This window comes from Dicentrarchus labrax, unplaced genomic scaffold (genome assembly GCF_905237075.1).
Source record: "Dicentrarchus labrax unplaced genomic scaffold, dlabrax2021, whole genome shotgun sequence".
Classification (NCBI taxonomy): domain Eukaryota; kingdom Metazoa; phylum Chordata; class Actinopteri; family Moronidae; genus Dicentrarchus; species Dicentrarchus labrax.
In genome coordinates this window covers 2,380,647-2,397,080 of record NW_026136712.1, presented here as the reverse complement: position 1 = coordinate 2,397,080, position 16,434 = coordinate 2,380,647, and the positions used below count along the sequence as shown (strand labels likewise).

The following is a 16,434-nucleotide window of genomic DNA, read 5'->3' as shown; positions in this document are numbered from 1 at the left end:
TCTTCCTTTGCCTCTGTATTTTTCCTCCCACACACCTATCATAAAAGAGCGGCATGGAGGGAGCCGGAGATCGTACCGCTGATCTTCCGATTAGTGGACGACCAGTTGTAACTCTAGGGCAAAAAACAGCTACGTATTTGGCAAGTTATAGCTATAATGATAAACTGCTGGTTTTCGAAGAGCGTTTTGTGTCTAAATTGTTTCATGAAACAACAGAGTTGTTTGTCCCACTCAGAGAATTAACGTCACATTTATGTTGCAGACACGATGCAACTATTGGCTTCAATAAATCTATCTTTGAAATTGTAGTTGTGATATGAATTGATTTATCGTTCAGCTCTAGTTATTTCACTTTGCAAAATAAGAAAATAAAAGCCAAAGTTGGTATCACATAGATACCATGAACTCTTTAGCTTGAAGACAATTTAAGATGTCTAGTTAAACATGTCTGACCAAGTAAACTAACTGTTCATCCATCTAACGACCAGAGATAACAAACCATGTTGAAGTAGTAGGTTTGTCTGTGGAGTCCTGCCTGAAGAGGTTTATTTAGGCCTAGCAGTGTGGACCCCAACCCATAATCCTCATGCAGACACACCTCTAGAGGAGAGTATAAAGAGCCTGGACTGAACTCAGTGAGACATCAAACTTCAAGGAGTCTCTCCACAGCTACCAGACCCACCCTGAAGATGACTCCCTCTGTCAGTGTGCTGCTGCTGCTGCTCCTGCTCGGCCTCTCTCAGGCACATCCTCTCACGGAGGAAGAAAGTGTTCCGGAGGTCCAAATGGACGAAGACGACACTGTCGACATCACCACCAGGATCCTGACCTCCAACAATGCCACCAATGAGATTCTGCTGGAAGGAGACTTGTTGGCTCCCAGAACCAGAAACGCCATGACGTGCTGGTCCCAGAGCTGTCTGTGGAAGAAAGCCTCCAACGGCCTGGTGATGATCCCCTTCACCATGAGCAGTGAGTTCACCAGCTGGGAAAGGCAGAAGATCGACTACGCCATGAAGGCCTTCCACAGCAGCACCTGCCTCCGTTTCGTCCCCCGTCAGAACGAGTACGACTACATCAGCGTCGAGAACAGAGCCGGATGTTTCTCCGCTCTGGGTAAAACGGGAGGCAGACAGGTCCTCTCTCTCAACAGACAGGGCTGCCTCTACCACGGCATCATCCAGCACGAGATCAACCACGCTCTGGGCTTCCAGCACGAGCAGACCAGGAGCGACCGCGACTACTACGTCAGGATCAACTGGGAGAACATTAACCCGCAGATGGCCTACAACTTCTACAAGCAGGCTACCAACAACCTCAACACTCCCTACGACTACTCCTCCATCATGCACTATGGGAAAACAGCCTTCTCCATCCAGCACGGCAGGGACTCCATCACCCCCATCCCCAACGCCAACGTGCAGATCGGCCAGAGGCAGGGCATGTCCTACTGGGACATCATGAGGATCAACCTGCTCTACAGCTGCTGATGACAATACTACTGATGCCTGATTGAGAGTTCACTGTTAAGCAAACAAATACGCTTGAAGCACAATGCAACAAATTAACACTTTGCTCCAGCTATCTGTAATTCATCAAAAGCTACTAAAAGTGACGCGATCTATGATACGGATTTCAGCTTCTGTGACTGTATTCTTTCAAAACGTTCAGGCAACTGAATATCAGTCAGAAATGTAAAAACTGTTTGTATTAAAGTCAACACAAAATGAAACCATTACAATAAAGTTGGTTAGCAGCAGTTTGGCAGTTAAACTTTGTGTTTTTAGTGCAGTATGTTGAGTGAGATCATCCACTGGCCTTCATTTTCTTTGTTTCTCCTTGGTTTCTGTCAGCTTTCCTTCCTTCTTTCCTTTCCGTCCACACAGTACCTCTAATTTATTGCGCTCCTTCTTCACAAGGAAATCATTTTCACTCCTATCTGTCGGCAGCTCTGTAATGTCCGTCTGAAGGCTTTTCCCCAACCAAAAAGAACAAAGGTTTAAGAGATGTATAACTGCGTGTTTTTCTGCTCAAAAAATACACCGATGCTAATGTTAGCATGCCTGGCTAAGTAGTTACCTAGTCTTACCTGCAAGTGAGTTAGCACATCATTAGCTACTTTATTATTTTGCAGGGTTAAAGGTTAGGTTAGAAAAAGGCCTGTTCAGGACTGAGACATACACTGGAGCCGGTGTAACACTAGTCTTGGATGCTGCTTACCGCTATATCCCAGTTTAAGGTAACGTTAGCAGATCAGTACTGCTCTGTATTGGGTTTGGGGAAGTTTAACTGAGATGGCTTTGCTTAAGTTATACATTTGTCCTCGTTCTCAAAGTTTATTCTCATGTAAAAGTGAAACCATGTATTACAATACTTACAATAAAGCATAAATCTAACCTCTGACTTATTCGGTAATGAAATGTATTACGTGTATCTAGACTAAGAGGGAAATAGTTTTAAACTACATTTTTCCTCATGCTTTAGTATAATACTGGAGCTAGATAGTTACCCTCTAATATTAGAGCGATGGTGCTCTTTGATTTCCATGTATTCTAAATGTTTCATCGATTCATGAAGATAATGACCTTTTACCTAGGACCTCTAAGCTTTAGCCTCAGTCTTATTTACATAGTTACATAGTGCAGAGCTGGCATGATATCATGTATGTAGCCATCTAATGAAGGAATATTTTAGACCCAAATGCTGGTTTCTCATTTTCACAAGAGTCAATAAGAAACATTACAAAGTCAGCTAGGGGTGGAGTTTTCCAAACAACTCACAGAGTTAATGTTATTTAGCTAGCTAGCTACAGCTAAACAAAAGCTGTCAGTGAAAGTGGTCATTTACGTCATTCAAATCAAGTCGTCAACTGAGGATGAAAAGCTTCTTTTGCTTTCCTCTGCCTAAAATCTGAGATCCATTGTTTTAAAACTTACTGTAAGTTTTAAGTGGTCAAATGAACCATTGTCATCATTGTAAACTGCATATGTGCAGTGCTAGACTGGATAGCTTTATGGGCATAGCAACAGTAACTAAGGGGGGTTGGGCTTAGTGAATGGTCAGTTGTTTTGGGGGGTTTTGTCATTTGGGGTTTTTCGGTCCGTACCCTCTAGTACAGGGGTGCCCAAACTTTTTCTCTTAGAGGGCTACAACTGTGACTTAATGGTGGGCCATGGTGCCAGAAGCAAAGACCTGTTGTATTGTATTGTTAGGATGCAAACTGGTACTAGGATCCCATGTTCCCTTAATTGAGTGACTTCCTGCACATGTCCCTCTCCCACCCTGCTCAGATATTGAAAAATAATAATTAGGGATCCTAAATATTTAAAAACCATTTTGTAGTGCACAAAGGTCCTTTGACCTTCATCAGGTAAAAACCTTTTATCTGAAGACCTAAGGTCGAACCGTCGTGCATCGTTTATAAAGTTTAGTCAAAGTAAAAAGACAGAGTTTGGGAGTCCTCTCTTCCTTTGCCTCTGTATTTTTCCTCCCACACACCTATCATAAAAGAGCGGCATGGAGGGAGCCGGAGATCGTACCGCTGATCTTCCGATTAGTGGACGACCAGTTGTAACTCTAGGGCAAAAAACAGCTACGTATTTGGCAAGTTATAGCTATAATGATAAACTGCTGGTTTTCGAAGAGCGTTTTGTGTCTAAATTGTTTCATGAAACAACAGAGTTGTTTGTCCCACTCAGAGAATTAACGTCACATTTATGTTGCAGACACGATGCAACTATTGGCTTCAATAAATCTATCTTTGAAATTGTAGTTGTGATATGAATTGATTTATCGTTCAGCTCTAGTTATTTCACTTTGCAAAATAAGAAAATAAAAGCCAAAGTTGGTATCACATAGATACCATGAACTCTTTAGCTTGAAGACAATTTAAGATGTCTAGTTAAACATGTCTGACCAAGTAAACTAACTGTTCATCCATCTAACGACCAGAGATAACAAACCATGTTGAAGTAGTAGGTTTGTCTGTGGAGTCCTGCCTGAAGAGGTTTATTTAGGCCTAGCAGTGTGGACCCCAACCCATAATCCTCATGCAGACACACCTCTAGAGGAGAGTATAAAGAGCCTGGACTGAACTCAGTGAGACATCAAACTTCAAGGAGTCTCTCCACAGCTACCAGACCCACCCTGAAGATGACTCCCTCTGTCAGTGTGCTGCTGCTGCTGCTCCTGCTCGGCCTCTCTCAGGCACATCCTCTCACGGAGGAAGAAAGTGTTCCGGAGGTCCAAATGGACGAAGACGACACTGTCGACATCACCACCAGGATCCTGACCTCCAACAATGCCACCAATGAGATTCTGCTGGAAGGAGACTTGTTGGCTCCCAGAACCAGAAACGCCATGACGTGCTGGTCCCAGAGCTGTCTGTGGAAGAAAGCCTCCAACGGCCTGGTGATGATCCCCTTCACCATGAGCAGTGAGTTCACCAGCTGGGAAAGGCAGAAGATCGACTACGCCATGAAGGCCTTCCACAGCAGCACCTGCCTCCGTTTCGTCCCCCGTCAGAACGAGTACGACTACATCAGCGTCGAGAACAGAGCCGGATGTTTCTCCGCTCTGGGTAAAACGGGAGGCAGACAGGTCCTCTCTCTCAACAGACAGGGCTGCCTCTACCACGGCATCATCCAGCACGAGATCAACCACGCTCTGGGCTTCCAGCACGAGCAGACCAGGAGCGACCGCGACTACTACGTCAGGATCAACTGGGAGAACATTAACCCGCAGATGGCCTACAACTTCTACAAGCAGGCTACCAACAACCTCAACACTCCCTACGACTACTCCTCCATCATGCACTATGGGAAAACAGCCTTCTCCATCCAGCACGGCAGGGACTCCATCACCCCCCATCCCCAACGCCAACGTGCAGATCGGCCAGAGGAAGGGCATGTCCTACTGGGACATCATGAGGATCAACCTGCTCTACAGCTGCTGATGACAATACTACTGATGCCTGATTGAGAGTTCACTGTTAAGCAAACAAATACGCTTGAAGCACAATGCAACAAATTAACACTTTGCTCCAGCTATCTGTAATTCATCAAAAGCTACTAAAAGTGACGCGATCTATGATACGGATTTCAGCTTCTGTGACTGTATTCTTTCAAAACGTTCAGGCAACTGAATATCAGTCAGAAATGTAAAAACTGTTTGTATTAAAGTCAACACAAAATGAAACCATTACAATAAAGTTGGTTAGCAGCAGTTTGGCAGTTAAACTTTGTGTTTTTAGTGCAGTATGTTGAGTGAGATCATCCACTGGCCTTCATTTTCTTTGTTTCTCCTTGGTTTCTGTCAGCTTTCCTTCCTTCTTTCCTTTCCGTCCACACAGTACCTCTAATTTATTGCGCTCCTTCTTCACAAGGAAATCATTTTCACTCCTATCTGTCGGCAGCTCTGTAATGTCCGTCTGAAGGCTTTTCCCCAACCAAAAAGAACAAAGGTTTAAGAGATGTATAACTGCGTGTTTTTCTGCTCAAAAAATACACCGATGCTAATGTTAGCATGCCTGGCTAAGTAGTTACCTAGTCTTACCTGCAAGTGAGTTAGCACATCATTAGCTACTTTATTATTTTGCAGGGTTAAAGGTTAGGTTAGAAAAAGGCCTGTTCAGGACTGAGACATACACTGGAGCCGGTGTAACACTAGTCTTGGATGCTGCTTACCGCTATATCCCAGTTTAAGGTAACGTTAGCAGATCAGTACTGCTCTGTATTGGGTTTGGGGAAGTTTAACTGAGATGGCTTTGCTTAAGTTATACATTTGTCCTCGTTCTCAAAGTTTATTCTCATGTAAAAGTGAAACCATGTATTACAATACTTACAATAAAGCATAAATCTAACCTCTGACTTATTCGGTAATGAAATGTATTACGTGTATCTAGACTAAGAGGGAAATAGTTTTAAACTACATTTTTCCTCATGCTTTAGTATAATACTGGAGCTAGATAGTTACCCTCTAATATTAGAGCGATGGTGCTCTTTTATTTCCATGTATTCTAAATGTTTCATCGATTCATGAAGATAATGACCTTTTACCTAGGACCTCTAAGCTTTAGTCTCAGTCTTATTTACATAGTTACATAGTGCAGAGCTGGCATGATATCATGTATGTAGCCATCTAATGAAGGAATATTTTAGACCCAAATGCTGGTTTCTCATTTTCATAAGAGTCAATAAGAAACATTACAAAGTCAGCTAGGGGTGGAGTTTTCCAAACAACTCACAGAGTTAATGTTATTTAGCTAGCTAGCTACAGCTAAACAAAAGCTGTCAGTGAAAGTGGTCATTTACGTCATTCAAATCAAGTCGTCAACTGAGGATGAAAAGCTTCTTTTGCTTTCCTCTGCCTAAAATCTGAGATCCATTGTTTTAAAACTTACTGTAAGTTTTAAGTGGTCAAATGAACCATTGTCATCATTGTAAACTGCATATGTGCAGTGCTAGACTGGATAGCTTTATGGGCATAGCAACAGTAACTAAGGGGGGTTGGGCTTAGTGAATGGTCAGTTGTTTTGGGGGGTTTTGTCTTTTGGGGTTTTTCGGTCCGTACCCTCTAGTACAGGGGTGCCCAAACTTTTTCTCTTAGAGGGCTACAACTGTGACTTAATGGTGGGCCATGGTGCCAGAAGCAAAGACCTGTTGTATTGTATTGTTAGGATGCAAACTGGTACTAGGATCCCATGTTCCCTTAATTGAGTGACTTCCTGCACATGTCCCTCTCCCACCGTGCTCAGATATTGAAAAATAATAATTAGGGATCCTAAATATTTAAAAACCATTTTGTAGTGCACAAAGGTCCTTTGACCTTCATCAGGTAAAAACCTTTTATCTGAAGACCTAAGGTCGAACCGTCGTGCATCGTTTATAAAGTTTAGTCAAAGTAAAAAGACAGAGTTTGGGAGTCCTCTCTTCCTTTGCCTCTGTATTTTTCCTCCCACACACCTATCATAAAAGAGCGGCATGGAGGGAGCCGGAGATCGTACCGCTGATCTTCCGATTAGTGGACGACCAGTTGTAACTCTAGGGCAAAAAACAGCTACGTATTTGGCAAGTTATAGCTATAATGATAAACTGCTGGTTTTCGAAGAGCGTTTTGTGTCTAAATTGTTTCATGAAACAACAGAGTTGTTTGTCCCACTCAGAGAATTAACGTCACATTTATGTTGCAGACACGATGCAACTATTGGCTTCAATAAATCTATCTTTGAAATTGTAGTTGTGATATGAATTGATTTATCGTTCAGCTCTAGTTATTTCACTTTGCAAAATAAGAAAATAAAAGCCAAAGTTGGTATCACATAGATACCATGAACTCTTTAGCTTGAAGACAATTTAAGATGTCTAGTTAAACATGTCTGACCAAGTAAACTAACTGTTCATCCATCTAACGACCAGAGATAACAAACCATGTTGAAGTAGTAGGTTTGTCTGTGGAGTCCTGCCTGAAGAGGTTTATTTAGGCCTAGCAGTGTGGACCCCAACCCATAATCCTCATGCAGACACACCTCTAGAGGAGAGTATAAAGAGCCTGGACTGAACTCAGTGAGACATCAAACTTCAAGGAGTCTCTCCACAGCTACCAGACCCACCCTGAAGATGACTCCCTCTGTCAGTGTGCTGCTGCTGCTGCTCCTGCTCGGCCTCTCTCAGGCACATCCTCTCACGGAGGAAGGAAGTGTTCCGGAGGTCCAAATGGACGAAGACGACACTGTCGACATCACCACCAGGATCCTGACCTCCAACAATGCCACCAATGAGATTCTGCTGGAAGGAGACTTGTTGGCTCCCAGAACCAGAAACGCCATGACGTGCTGGTCCCAGAGCTGTCTGTGGAAGAAAGCCTCCAACGGCCTGGTGATGATCCCCTTCACCATGAGCAGTGAGTTCACCAGCTGGGAAAGGCAGAAGATCGACTACGCCATGAAGGCCTTCCACAGCAGCACCTGCCTCCGTTTCGTCCCCCGTCAGAACGAGTACGACTACATCAGCGTCGAGAACAGAGCCGGATGTTTCTCCGCTCTGGGTAAAACGGGAGGCAGACAGGTCCTCTCTCTCAACAGACAGGGCTGCCTCTACCACGGCATCATCCAGCACGAGATCAACCACGCTCTGGGCTTCCAGCACGAGCAGACCAGGAGCGACCGCGACTACTACGTCAGGATCAACTGGGAGAACATTAACCCGCAGATGGCCTACAACTTCTACAAGCAGGCTACCAACAACCTCAACACTCCCTACGACTACTCCTCCATCATGCACTATGGGAAAACAGCCTTCTCCATCCAGCACGGCAGGGACTCCATCACCCCCATCCCCAACGCCAACGTGCAGATCGGCCAGAGGCAGGGCATGTCCTACTGGGACATCATGAGGATCAACCTGCTCTACAGCTGCTGATGACAATACTACTGATGCCTGATTGAGAGTTCACTGTTAAGCAAACAAATACGCTTGAAGCACAATGCAACAAATTAACACTTTGCTCCAGCTATCTGTAATTCATCAAAAGCTACTAAAAGTGACGCGATCTATGATACGGATTTCAGCTTCTGTGACTGTATTCTTTCAAAACGTTCAGGCAACTGAATATCAGTCAGAAATGTAAAAACTGTTTGTATTAAAGTCAACACAAAATGAAACCATTACAATAAAGTTGGTTAGCAGCAGTTTGGCAGTTAAACTTTGTGTTTTTAGTGCAGTATGTTGAGTGAGATCATCCACTGGCCTTCATTTTCTTTGTTTCTCCTTGGTTTCTGTCAGCTTTCCTTCCTTCTTTCCTTTCCGTCCACACAGTACCTCTAATTTATTGCGCTCCTTCTTCACAAGGAAATCATTTTCACTCCTATCTGTCGGCAGCTCTGTAATGTCCGTCTGAAGGCTTTTCCCCAACCAAAAAGAACAAAGGTTTAAGAGATGTATAACTGCGTGTTTTACTGCTCAAAAAATACACCGATGCTAATGTTAGCATGCCTGGCTAAGTAGTTACCTAGTCTTACCTGCAAGTGAGTTAGCACATCATTAGCTACTTTATTATTTTGCAGGGTTAAAGGTTAGGTTAGAAAAAGGCCTGTTCAGGACTGAGACATACACTGGAGCCGGTGTAACACTAGTCTTGGATGCTGCTTACCGCTATATCCCAGTTTAAGGTAACGTTAGCAGATCAGTACTGCTCTGTATTGGGTTTGGGGAAGTTTAACTGAGATGGCTTTGCTTAAGTTATACATTTGTCCTCGTTCTCAAAGTTTATTCTCATGTAAAAGTGAAACCATGTATTACAATACTTACAATAAAGCATAAATCTAACCTCTGACTTATTCGGTAATGAAATGTATTACGTGTATCTAGACTAAGAGGGAAATAGTTTTAAACTACATTTTTCCTCATGCTTTAGTATAATACTGGAGCTAGATAGTTACCCTCTAATATTAGAGCGATGGTGCTCTTTGATTTCCATGTATTCTAAATGTTTCATCGATTCATGAAGATAATGACCTTTTACCTAGGACCTCTAAGCTTTAGCCTCAGTCTTATTTACATAGTTACATAGTGCAGAGCTGGCATGATATCATGTATGTAGCCATCTAATGAAGGAATATTTTAGACCCAAATGCTGGTTTCTCATTTTCACAAGAGTCAATAAGAAACATTACAAAGTCAGCTAGGGGTGGAGTTTTCCAAACAACTCACAGAGTTAATGTTATTTAGCTAGCTAGCTACAGCTAAACAAAAGCTGTCAGTGAAAGTGGTCATTTACGTCATTCAAATCAAGTCGTCAACTGAGGATGAAAAGCTTCTTTTGCTTTCCTCTGCCTAAAATCTGAGATCCATTGTTTTAAAACTTACTGTAAGTTTTAAGTGGTCAAATGAACCATTGTCATCATTGTAAACTGCATATGTGCAGTGCTAGACTGGATAGCTTTATGGGCATAGCAACAGTAACTAAGGGGGGTTGGGCTTAGTGAATGGTCAGTTGTTTTGGGGGGTTTTGTCATTTGGGGTTTTTCGGTCCGTACCCTCTAGTACAGGGGTGCCCAAACTTTTTCTCTTAGAGGGCTACAACTGTGACTTAATGGTGGGCCATGGTGCCAGAAGCAAAGACCTGTTGTATTGTATTGTTAGGATGCAAACTGGTACTAGGATCCCATGTTCCCTTAATTGAGTGACTTCCTGCACATGTCCCTCTCCCACCCTGCTCAGATATTGAAAAATAATAATTAGGGATCCTAAATATTTAAAAACCATTTTGTAGTGCACAAAGGTCCTTTGACCTTCATCAGGTAAAAACCTTTTATCTGAAGACCTAAGGTCGAACCGTCGTGCATCGTTTATAAAGTTTAGTCAAAGTAAAAAGACAGAGTTTGGGAGTCCTCTCTTCCTTTGCCTCTGTATTTTTCCTCCCACACACCTATCATAAAAGAGCGGCATGGAGGGAGCCGGAGATCGTACCGCTGATCTTCCGATTAGTGGACGACCAGTTGTAACTCTAGGGCAAAAAACAGCTACGTATTTGGCAAGTTATAGCTATAATGATAAACTGCTGGTTTTCGAAGAGCGTTTCGTGTCTAAATTGTTTCATGAAACAACAGAGTTGTTTGTCCCACTCAGAGAATTAACGTCACATTTATGTTGCAGACACGATGCAACTATTGGCTTCAATAAATCTATCTTTGAAATTGTAGTTGTGATATGAATTGATTTATCGTTCAGCTCTAGTTATTTCACTTTGCAAAATAAGAAAATAAAAGCCAAAGTTGGTATCACATAGATACCATGAACTCTTTAGCTTGAAGACAATTTAAGATGTCTAGTTAAACATGTCTGACCAAGTAAACTAACTGTTCATCCATCTAACGACCAGAGATAACAAACCATGTTGAAGTAGTAGGTTTGTCTGTGGAGTCCTGCCTGAAGAGGTTTATTTAGGCCTAGCAGTGTGGACCCCAACCCATAATCCTCATGCAGACACACCTCTAGAGGAGAGTATAAAGAGCCTGGACTGAACTCAGTGAGACATCAAACTTCAAGGAGTCTCTCCACAGCTACCAGACCCACCCTGAAGATGACTCCCTCTGTCAGTGTGCTGCTGCTGCTGCTCCTGCTCGGCCTCTCTCAGGCACATCCTCTCACGGAGGAAGGAAGTGTTCCGGAGGTCCAAATGGACGAAGACGACACTGTCGACATCACCACCAGGATCCTGACCTCCAACAATGCCACCAATGAGATTCTGCTGGAAGGAGACTTGTTGGCTCCCAGAACCAGAAACGCCATGACGTGCTGGTCCCAGAGCTGTCTGTGGAAGAAAGCCTCCAACGGCCTGGTGATGATCCCCTTCACCATGAGCAGTGAGTTCACCAGCTGGGAAAGGCAGAAGATCGACTACGCCATGAAGGCCTTCCACAGCAGCACCTGCCTCCGTTTCGTCCCCCGTCAGAACGAGTACGACTACATCAGCGTCGAGAACAGAGCCGGATGTTTCTCCGCTCTGGGTAAAACGGGAGGCAGACAGGTCCTCTCTCTCAACAGACAGGGCTGCCTCTACCACGGCATCATCCAGCACGAGATCAACCACGCTCTGGGCTTCCAGCACGAGCAGACCAGGAGCGACCGCGACTACTACGTCAGGATCAACTGGGAGAACATTAACCCGCAGATGGCCTACAACTTCTACAAGCAGGCTACCAACAACCTCAACACTCCCTACGACTACTCCTCCATCATGCACTATGGGAAAACAGCCTTCTCCATCCAGCACGGCAGGGACTCCATCACCCCCATCCCCAACGCCAACGTGCAGATCGGCCAGAGGCAGGGCATGTCCTACTGGGACATCATGAGGATCAACCTGCTCTACAGCTGCTGATGACAATACTACTGATGCCTGATTGAGAGTTCACTGTTAAGCAAACAAATACGCTTGAAGCACAATGCAACAAATTAACACTTTGCTCCAGCTATCTGTAATTCATCAAAAGCTACTAAAAGTGACGCGATCTATGATACGGATTTCAGCTTCTGTGACTGTATTCTTTCAAAACGTTCAGGCAACTGAATATCAGTCAGAAATGTAAAAACTGTTTGTATTAAAGTCAACACAAAATGAAACCATTACAATAAAGTTGGTTAGCAGCAGTTTGGCAGTTAAACTTTGTGTTTTTAGTGCAGTATGTTGAGTGAGATCATCCACTGGCCTTCATTTTCTTTGTTTCTCCTTGGTTTCTGTCAGCTTTCCTTCCTTCTTTCCTTTCCGTCCACACAGTACCTCTAATTTATTGCGCTCCTTCTTCACAAGGAAATCATTTTCACTCCTATCTGTCGGCAGCTCTGTAATGTCCGTCTGAAGGCTTTTCCCCAACCAAAAAGAACAAAGGTTTAAGAGATGTATAACTGCGTGTTTTTCTGCTCAAAAAAATACACCGATGCTAATGTTAGCATGCCTGGCTAAGTAGTTACCTAGTCTTACCTGCAAGTGAGTTAGCACATCATTAGCTACTTTATTATTTTGCAGGGTTAAAGGTTAGGTTAGAAAAAGGCCTGTTCAGGACTGAGACATACACTGGAGCCGGTGTAACACTAGTCTTGGATGCTGCTTACCGCTATATCCCAGTTTAAGGTAACGTTAGCAGATCAGTACTGCTCTGTATTGGGTTTGGGGAAGTTTAACTGAGATGGCTTTGCTTAAGTTATACATTTGTCCTCGTTCTCAAAGTTTATTCTCATGTAAAAGTGAAACCATGTATTACAATACTTACAATAAAGCATAAATCTAACCTCTGACTTATTCGGTAATGAAATGTATTACGTGTATCTAGACTAAGAGGGAAATAGTTTTAAACTACATTTTTCCTCATGCTTTAGTATAATACTGGAGCTAGATAGTTACCCTCTAATATTAGAGCGATGGTGCTCTTTTATTTCCATGTATTCTAAATGTTTCATCGATTCATGAAGATAATGACCTTTTACCTAGGACCTCTAAGCTTTAGTCTCAGTCTTATTTACATAGTTACATAGTGCAGAGCTGGCATGATATCATGTATGTAGCCATCTAATGAAGGAATATTTTAGACCCAAATGCTGGTTTCTCATTTTCATAAGAGTCAATAAGAAACATTACAAAGTCAGCTAGGGGTGGAGTTTTCCAAACAACTCACAGAGTTAATGTTATTTAGCTAGCTAGCTACAGCTAAACAAAAGCTGTCAGTGAAAGTGGTCATTTACGTCATTCAAATCAAGTCGTCAACTGAGGATGAAAAGCTTCTTTTGCTTTCCTCTGCCTAAAATCTGAGATCCATTGTTTTAAAACTTACTGTAAGTTTTAAGTGGTCAAATGAACCATTGTCATCATTGTAAACTGCATATGTGCAGTGCTAGACTGGATAGCTTTATGGGCATAGCAACAGTAACTAAGGGGGGTTGGGCTTAGTGAATGGTCAGTTGTTTTGGGGGGTTTTGTCTTTTGGGGTTTTTCGGTCCGTACCCTCTAGTACAGGGGTGCCCAAACTTTTTCTCTTAGAGGGCTACAACTGTGACTTAATGGTGGGCCATGGTGCCAGAAGCAAAGACCTGTTGTATTGTATTGTTAGGATGCAAACTGGTACTAGGATCCCATGTTCCCTTAATTGAGTGACTTCCTGCACATGTCCCTCTCCCACCGTGCTCAGATATTGAAAAATAATAATTAGGGATCCTAAATATTTAAAAACCATTTTGTAGTGCACAAAGGTCCTTTGACCTTCATCAGGTAAAAACCTTTTATCTGAAGACCTAAGGTCGAACCGTCGTGCATCGTTTATAAAGTTTAGTCAAAGTAAAAAGACAGAGTTTGGGAGTCCTCTCTTCCTTTGCCTCTGTATTTTTCCTCCCACACACCTATCATAAAAGAGCGGCATGGAGGGAGCCGGAGATCGTACCGCTGATCTTCCGATTAGTGGACGACCAGTTGTAACTCTAGGGCAAAAAACAGCTACGTATTTGGCAAGTTATAGCTATAATGATAAACTGCTGGTTTTCGAAGAGCGTTTTGTGTCTAAATTGTTTCATGAAACAACAGAGTTGTTTGTCCCACTCAGAGAATTAACGTCACATTTATGTTGCAGACACGATGCAACTATTGGCTTCAATAAATCTATCTTTGAAATTGTAGTTGTGATATGAATTGATTTATCGTTCAGCTCTAGTTATTTCACTTTGCAAAATAAGAAAATAAAAGCCAAAGTTGGTATCACATAGATACCATGAACTCTTTAGCTTGAAGACAATTTAAGATGTCTAGTTAAACATGTCTGACCAAGTAAACTAACTGTTCATCCATCTAACGACCAGAGATAACAAACCATGTTGAAGTAGTAGGTTTGTCTGTGGAGTCCTGCCTGAAGAGGTTTATTTAGGCCTAGCAGTGTGGACCCCAACCCATAATCCTCATGCAGACACACCCGTAGAGGAGAGTATAAAGAGCCTGGACTGAACTCAGTGAGACATCAAACTTCAAGGAGTCTCTCCACAGCTACCAGACCCACCCTGAAGATGACTCCCTCTGTCAGTGTGCTGCTGCTGCTGCTCCTGCTCGGCCTCTCTCAGGCACATCCTCTCACGGAGGAAGGAAGTGTTCCGGAGGTCCAAATGGACGAAGACGACACTGTCGACATCACCACCAGGATCCTGACCTCCAACAATGCCACCAATGAGATTCTGCTGGAAGGAGACTTGTTGGCTCCCAGAACCAGAAACGCCATGACGTGCTGGTCCCAGAGCTGTCTGTGGAAGAAAGCCTCCAACGGCCTGGTGATGATCCCCTTCACCATGAGCAGTGAGTTCACCAGCTGGGAAAGGCAGAAGATCGACTACGCCATGAAGGCCTTCCACAGCAGCACCTGCCTCCGTTTCGTCCCCCGTCAGAACGAGTACGACTACATCAGCGTCGAGAACAGAGCCGGATGTTTCTCCGCTCTGGGCAAAACGGGAGGCAGACAGGTCCTCTCTCTCAACAGACAGGGCTGCCTCTACCACGGCATCATCCAGCACGAGATCAACCACGCTCTGGGCTTCCAGCACGAGCAGACCAGGAGCGACCGCGACTACTACGTCAGGATCAACTGGGAGAACATTAACCCGCAGATGGCCTACAACTTCTACAAGCAGGCTACCAACAACCTCAACACTCCCTACGACTACTCCTCCATCATGCACTATGGGAAAACAGCCTTCTCCATCCAGCACGGCAGGGACTCCATCACCCCCATCCCCAACGCCAACGTGCAGATCGGCCAGAGGAAGGGCATGTCCTACTGGGACATCATGAGGATCAACCTGCTCTACGGCTGCTGATGACAATACTACTGATGCCTGATTGAGAGTTGAGATATATACTAAATTCAAAGGAAGTCAATCCTGTGTTCATCAGCAGGAATAGATTTCAGTTCCTGTGACATCAGTGTTAAGACAATAGAATATATGTTAAAGTAAATGAGTAAATGTCTTAAATAAAATTGACTACCAGCATTTATCTATCTTCCTTCCTCCTTTTCTCACTTGATTCTGCCATATTTTGCCCCATACCGTTTGATTAACTGCATTCTTTAAACGTTTAGATGATTCTAATACTGCCTCCTATCTCGAAGCGGTCTGAATGAGCGTACATCAGATTTCTTCAGTTTTTCCTAATAAAGGTGTTCTCACCTGCTCCATGAGTCAGCGCCAACAGGCTGATATCCAGATTTATGGAAATGTATCCAAATCCATCAATCACACCATATTATGTACATCATTTCATATAAAATAAAATCTGTCAAACATCCTTATCTCTAATCTTCTGGATACGAACAGTGTCTGGGTTCTACGTCGCTAAATTTTATCTTACCAGCTCATCCCACTAGTGTTGCTGTTGAAAATATTCAATTTGCTTGGCGCGTATTGCGGTGGCTTTTCCAGTGTTGTGTGGTAAGGACTGGAGAGACAGAGCTGCTGCTCGTTGATAGACAGCTGCTTGAGCCCAGAGAGTTCGACACAAGATAACATTCTGCTCTCATCTGGAGCCATACCACTTGACAAGGCACTTGGCTATATCTCCATTTTAATAATATTGTGATTAACTGTTCAGCCCTACTCTCAGCATGACCGACCTGTCTGAGTTCACTTTGGTAAGACTGACCTGGTTTCATCTGTTTCAATTAGTGCTGCGCAGTTTCTTCCCTAAGCATCTCCCATCTCATTGGTTAAATTAGCCAACAATTTTGTGCCACCTACTTGTGTTTACATGCTCGTTTTAAGCGGTGCAGTTTCCTTATTTGACCCTGCTTTGATTAGAAGTTTTATGGTAAATTATCAATACTGAAAGAGTTGACATTTGAATCCTACATACCTGTTAAGACTGTATGCATCTGCAATTGCTGTATCTGTGTTGAATTATGTCTTACTC

General features: G+C 43.4%; 6 protein-coding genes across 8 annotated transcripts in view; 5 read left to right on the top strand and 1 right to left on the bottom strand.

Annotated features, from left to right (window-relative positions):
- LOC127372866 (AT-rich interactive domain-containing protein 5B-like) overlaps positions 1-16,434 on the bottom strand; it is an 88,111-nt gene that overhangs the window by 54,770 nt on the left and 16,907 nt on the right. The window lies entirely within an intron of this gene.
- LOC127372909 (high choriolytic enzyme 1) lies at positions 638-1,773 on the top strand. The gene has a single exon (XM_051416847.1). It carries the CDS (start codon positions 690-692, stop codon positions 1,488-1,490), a length of 801 nt encoding a protein of 266 aa, XP_051272807.1. The 5' UTR covers positions 638-689; the 3' UTR covers positions 1,491-1,773.
- Positions 4,098-5,237, top strand: LOC127372913 (high choriolytic enzyme 1-like). The gene is given in 2 exon segments (XM_051416850.1): positions 4,098-4,863; positions 4,865-5,237. Coding segments are annotated over 2 exon segments (801 nt in total). The 5' UTR covers positions 4,098-4,152; the 3' UTR covers positions 4,955-5,237.
- Positions 7,617-8,700, top strand: LOC127372910 (high choriolytic enzyme 1-like). Its single transcript, XM_051416848.1, has one exon. The coding sequence runs from the start codon at positions 7,617-7,619 to the stop codon at positions 8,415-8,417; it is 801 nt and encodes a 266-aa protein (XP_051272808.1). The 3' UTR covers positions 8,418-8,700.
- On the top strand, positions 11,080-12,163 carry LOC127372911 (high choriolytic enzyme 1-like). The gene has a single exon (XM_051416849.1). It carries the CDS (start codon positions 11,080-11,082, stop codon positions 11,878-11,880), a length of 801 nt encoding a protein of 266 aa, XP_051272809.1. The 3' UTR covers positions 11,881-12,163.
- On the top strand, positions 14,491-15,522 carry LOC127372916 (high choriolytic enzyme 1-like). The gene has a single exon (XM_051416851.1). It carries the CDS (start codon positions 14,544-14,546, stop codon positions 15,342-15,344), a length of 801 nt encoding a protein of 266 aa, XP_051272811.1. The 5' UTR covers positions 14,491-14,543; the 3' UTR covers positions 15,345-15,522.

Coding starts and splice junctions, on each gene's coding strand:
- LOC127372909 (XM_051416847.1), top strand. CDS start 690: ATGACTCCCTCTGTCAGTGTGCTGCTGCTGCTGCTCCTGCTCGGCCTC.
- LOC127372910 (XM_051416848.1), top strand. CDS start 7,617: ATGACTCCCTCTGTCAGTGTGCTGCTGCTGCTGCTCCTGCTCGGCCTC.
- LOC127372911 (XM_051416849.1), top strand. CDS start 11,080: ATGACTCCCTCTGTCAGTGTGCTGCTGCTGCTGCTCCTGCTCGGCCTC.
- LOC127372916 (XM_051416851.1), top strand. CDS start 14,544: ATGACTCCCTCTGTCAGTGTGCTGCTGCTGCTGCTCCTGCTCGGCCTC.